Source organism: Candoia aspera, chromosome 5 (genome assembly GCF_035149785.1).
Source record: "Candoia aspera isolate rCanAsp1 chromosome 5, rCanAsp1.hap2, whole genome shotgun sequence".
Taxonomy (NCBI): Eukaryota; Metazoa; Chordata; class Lepidosauria; order Squamata; family Boidae; genus Candoia; species Candoia aspera.
In genome coordinates, this window is record NC_086157.1 from 94,589,363 (window position 1) to 94,594,661 (window position 5,299).

Genomic DNA, 5,299 nt, shown 5'->3' on the forward strand with positions numbered 1-5,299 from the left:
CTAGGGGTTAAATTCAGAGATCCTGTTAGAGCATTTTGCAAAACAAGACATGTTGCCGTGTCTTTCTACATAGGGAGGAAGTAGTTTAAAGTATAATCAATCAAAATAAATGAGTTAGAAACATATTTTTGAATAGGATAAGAGAGACAAATTAATCCTATTGGCTATCCAATGAAACTGAAATGCTACATCCTACATTTTAGGATTATCAAAATTTGACGAGAGTTGTAATTGCAGCAGTTAAAACATTGAAGAAAGAGGAAGACCCAAATTCTAATCACTGTCAATCATGGAAATTCATTGAGTGGCCTAATATGGTTATTATTGAAAGGGAGAGCCCCATGTAAGCTGCCTTGAGTTCCTGGAGAAAAGCTGGGGTATAAATCTGGTAAATAAATAGTTCCCCTATTTCAACAGCAAATCTCTATGGAACAGAAATAAAGCTTTGAGTTCAATCATTTTTTTTTAATTTTATTTTGTTGCAATTCGGTATGGAAGGTGGGGGAGGAGGAAAAATTCATATGAAAGTAATTCCAAGAAGGTTGTGTATTTTCATCTAGATAGACATCAACAGCATCAGTACAAAAATAAAATCTTCTTATAAATGTGTAATTAATAAAACAGTTTTGAGCAAAAGGCCATTTCAAGTCTATTTCACTTTGGATGAAAGAGCCTGTTTGAAACGTCTCTTGAGGTCTTGCATGTTTGGTGATTTGGGACGTGGGATGATGGATGATCTCCTTTTGTCTCGGCTGCCACAACTGTATTGTTTACCAACTTCTTTACAAAGGTACTGAAAGACATCACACACACCTTGATAATTATCACTCGTTGAGACTTCTAGAAACACAGCACCCAGTTCATTGGCCAACTGTAGGCCCTCATTTGCTGCAACCTGTCGGGAATGCATCAAATCCCCTTTGTTTCCTACAATGATGACTGGGATTTTAGAGTCAGGGCGAATCTTCTGGATGTGTTGAAAAAGTGGCCGAATGAGCTGGTAGCTATGACGGTCTGTCATTGAATAGACTAAAAGAAAACCATCTGCCCACTTGAGACAACCAGAAAGTGAATCCAGCATCTGTGGTAAGTTTTCTTGAACCTGAAAGGAAGGAATGGGTTATTTACACACATTTATAAAGAACAGAAAGGAATTTGATTGCAGCCATAGTTTCAGTAAAGAAGCTCATCTCACAGTTGAACTATTCAGCTTTTAACCCTGATCTTCATAATACAATCCAGAAGTACCATATTCTTCATCTAGTTTGGGTGACTGGATTCAACAGCCTTGAAGCATCAAAAGAAATAATGCTCTTGGGAATGCTCATACTTAGTCCCAAATGAATCATTCAAAGGTCAAGTGCATTTCTTCTACAACAAATGCTTCCAGCGCTAACCAGAACAACACGTAACTATAACTCCTATTAATGTTGTAACAAAATGAAAGTATTTCTTGTATACGAGCTTTGGACATACTAAGCCACACATTTTAAATGACCTAAGAACAGGTAAGATATTCCAGGGACTGTGGTTATAGGAAGGCTGACTAGGGATATGGTACTTTGATCACCGTGGGATTTCTTTCTAACATGCTTAGGATGTGTGCCTGCAAATTATATCCTGATTTGATTGGAAATCCCAATTTATGGGATAGTTCAGCCTGAAAGTTCTGAGAACTAACTGGCAAAAGCTATTCGCAGCGACTATATGATTCCCAAGTTGTTTGTTAAAGCAGTAGGAAATATTGCTTTAACAGTGTAATACTGCTTTAAGCAGTTGGAAATAGTGAATAAATGAGGCAGGATGATTGCATAATAAAAGCCTAATCAACTTCTTCCTATATTTGTTTCCTTCATGGAAAGTAATTTGCAGCAATGAGCAAATCCAATAAACAACTGTGTAAACACTAGCCACAATCGCTCGGCTACAGCCCGAGCTGTGCTTCTGCAACACAGAGATAGCAAATCCCATTTGGCCATCAGAAGCAACATATTTTAAGATAATTTTGTACCTCAATACATCCTGGTGTGTCTTGGATCTGCAAGAAAATTTGATCACCTTCAATATGAACAAGTCTTGAATAGAGTTTCCCTGGAGAAATGAACATGAAAGGGAATGATAAATTTGCACTTATGTTGGAGGTAGGAGATAACCCAGAGAAACAGGACAACTGCTAGTCACCAACTGCTAATGTCCTTTATGTTGGCATACCACACCCCAGAGGTTGGAAGCCCTCAAACCAAATACTGATTGGGGCCTCAAAACCACCTATGAATATGACTGCTAACAGTTGTATTGGTTTTTTTTTTTAATCCATTCGTGTCTGATTCTTGGAGACTACCTGGACAAGTCCCTGTAGTTTTCTAGGCAAAATTTCAAAAGTGGTTTGCCATTGCCTCCTCCCTAGGGCTGAGAGAAAGTGACTGGCCCAAGCTCACCCAGCTAGCTTTGTGCCTATGGCAGGACTAGAACTCACAGTCTCCCAGTTTCTAACCACTGCACCAAACTGGCTCTCATGTATTGGTTTAATTGCTCCCCATTTTGAGATGTGAAACATCTGAAAACAGGTGTAAATGTTAGGAAAGGGTTAACTAATTAAACACATTAGCAAGAAAATTTCCCAGATTCCACCCAAACCTTAGGGCAGGGAAGGAAAATCCTAGCCTCACTTCATCCTACCTGCTGCAGCTCTTGCCCAACCCCCAAAGCTTTAAGTGCAGCCTGCAGCCACCATAGAGTTGCCTCCCAATTTATGCAGAGAGATCAATGCAGTGTAATGGTAACACTAAGCTTCAGAATGGGATTCTGGAGCTTTAGCTAGGTAAGTAGTTTTCAGGGCCTTTCTTCCTCCTCCTCCTCTCTAGGAGGGCTAGGTGGGAAAATACCTACACCCCCAACTTTCCCTAGAAGGACTCTCTCACGGCCCTAAAGGAAGGGTCAATGCAGATTCCTTATGGCAGTGTTTCTCAACCTTAGCCACTTTAAGATGTGTGGACTTCAACTCCCAGAATCCCCCAACCAGCACAGCTGGCTGGGGAATTCTGGGAGTTGAAGTCCACACATCTTAAAGTAGCTAAGGTTGAGAAACACTGCCTTATGGCATAGATGCTGCCCTCACTCAAATCTCACAGCTGGCTTGTGTGAAGGGAAAATTGTGAAGAAGAAAACTCACCAGTGTTGGGTTCATAGTCTCCAATAAACCTTTTGGTGAGGAAGCGTACAATCATGGCTGAAAAGAAAAAGAACCTTTTGTTTGTCAAACGAAGACAGCTGGGGAAAGGCTCATCAAGCCACTTAACCATTTCTAGCAACCAGCCTGGCTTCCCGGCAGAGGTGACCTGGGCTATGGCATCTGGGTGAGGAAGCCAAACGAGAGAGCTTGGATGCCTGTGGAAGGGCAGAGGAATTTTCTGCTTCAGCCAAGAGAAAGTTATGTTCTGCTTGAAGACCAACTCTTAAACCCACCCCACCAGTTCATAGCTGCCACTTGCCCATCCCAAAGCCCTTCCAGACCACTGGGTTTTAATCGGCATCCTGGCTGAGGGGCGTTGGATTCCTCCCTACCTGGAGGGCATTATGTGGGAAAAGCAGACAAAACTTCACGGAATCCGGAATATTTTCCCCAACCCTCCCACCGTTCCCCGGCTTCCATGCTTTCCACAGAGCGCCGTTCTTTGATTATTTCTGGGCCGTCATTTTTCATTCTCTCTCCCCCGCCCGCGTGCCCCAACCCTAATCGCGGGGCGCGACCCTTCCTGGCCCCCTTCGCCCCCCTCGGCACTTACCGCTCTTCCCCACGCCCCCTGCTCCGAGCACCGCCAGTTTCACCTCTTTGATGAAGAAATCGGAGGGGCATTCTTGGATGGGCGCTAAGAGGTAATTTTGGGACATGATCGAGGAGAACCGCATGGGAAAGGCGGGCCCTCCAGCCCCACGAAGCAAAGGAGTCCGGGAGCGGCGGCGGCGGGAGTGTTTGTCCCTGTGCACTCAAAGCGCGCGGGCGAGGAACGGGCGCAGCATCCCAGCGAAGCGCTCCAGCCGCTGCCGAGGAACCGCGGAGCTTTTAAAGTCGGCCCGAGTGCGACGAAGCGCCACCTCCACCCCCTCCCCTATCTGGGAAGGCCCGGGGCTGCGTACGCACGAGGGCGGCGGACTGTACGCACGCCCCGGTTCCGAGCGCCAGCAGCCGCAGACAATAGGAGTAGCCGGGGTTGGGCGGCTGATTGATGGGGGCTGCGGTAGCCGCTCGCAAAAGGGTTTTACCGGTGCGTGGCCAGAGCCGGGCTTTATTTGATTTTGGCTGGCTTCCGGTGGGGGCAGGAGAGGGTGAACGGCTCTCGGTTGGCAACCCCTCTCCGAAAGGCACCAGTTGTTTTTCCCTTGCCATTTTACCCCTTCCTTGTCCCTTATTGTGAAATGGGTGGAGTTTTTTCAAAGGACACGGATACACACACACACGAATAATTTGAAACGGAGAGGGGTTTCACGAGCATCCCCAGCCCGTGTAGGTTCTGCCGTGTAGTCAGCACCGCCACCCGCTTCACAGAATTGCTTGAGTAGTTACGAATGAAGCTTCGGGTGTGAAATCGACCCGTTTTGTTCACGCGTTCTATTGCTTGTCTGTGGCGACGTGACAAACGGTGTTTTCTGTCGTCTGTTCCATCCGATTTTAAGAAGCGGAAGAAAAGGAGAGAAGGTGTAGCTCGCTTTGACATGATTCTTCCGTGTTTTATAAGAGGAGTGCCTTGTCTCTTGTGCAGAGATGTGTCACAAAGGTGATCTTAAAAACAGGTGATATTAATTTGCGTTTTTCCCATTTTTTTCATTACTGAAATATACGAATTTTATAGCAGTAGGAGTCTGACTGAATACAGTGTAGTCAACATCCCTGCAAAGGTAAGATTGCCTGACAGGGGCTGTATAGTAACTTTGCAAATACTGTAATTGCCATGGAAACGATAGTATGCATGGCTTTAAAAGGCCCTGGGGTATATATGTGGGAAGGGAAGAGAGGTTACTCAGAATCCCATTTATATGCCAATTAAAAGTATAGTAATGTCTTCATCCAAGGAGAATCTTGCTACCATGAGAAAAATTGCAGGCTACTCACAGAAGCATTTTTCTATCACCTTTTACCAAAAAGAGTATATTATCAAATGGATTCCAAAGGAATCCCTTATCTTCGGGTGGGGCAACTCGTATTTATTTAATTTACAAGTATGGTGACCATATTTCCTTGGAAAAAATAAAGGACAAACCTGAAAAAGGGGCAAATCAGAAAAAGTTCATAAGGATAAAA

At 44.5% G+C, this 5,299-nt stretch overlaps 1 protein-coding gene across 1 annotated transcript; it reads right to left on the reverse strand.

Moving 5' to 3' along the window:
- Positions 1-458: 458 nt before the first annotated feature.
- On the reverse strand, positions 459-4,041 carry RASL11A (RAS like family 11 member A). Its single transcript, XM_063304455.1, has 4 exons — positions 3,786-4,041; positions 3,173-3,229; positions 2,012-2,091; positions 459-1,102 (listed from the first exon to the last, which is right to left on the reverse strand). The coding sequence occupies exons 1-4, from the start codon at positions 3,907-3,909 to the stop codon at positions 650-652; spliced, it is 714 nt and encodes a 237-aa protein (XP_063160525.1). The 5' UTR covers positions 3,910-4,041; the 3' UTR covers positions 459-649.
- Between the last annotated feature and the right edge of the window lie 1,258 nt (positions 4,042-5,299).

Coding starts and splice junctions, on each gene's coding strand:
- RASL11A (XM_063304455.1), bottom strand. CDS start 3,909: ATGCGGTTCTCCTCGATCATGTCCCAAAATTACCTCTTAGCGCCCATC. Junction 2,092..3,172: donor AGACTATGAACCCAACACTG/GTGAGTTTTCTT, acceptor TCATTTCTCCAG/GGAAACTCTATTCAAGACTT. Junction 1,103..2,011: donor ACACACCAGGATGTATTGAG/GTACAAAATTAT, acceptor CCTTCCTTTCAG/GTTCAAGAAAACTTACCACA.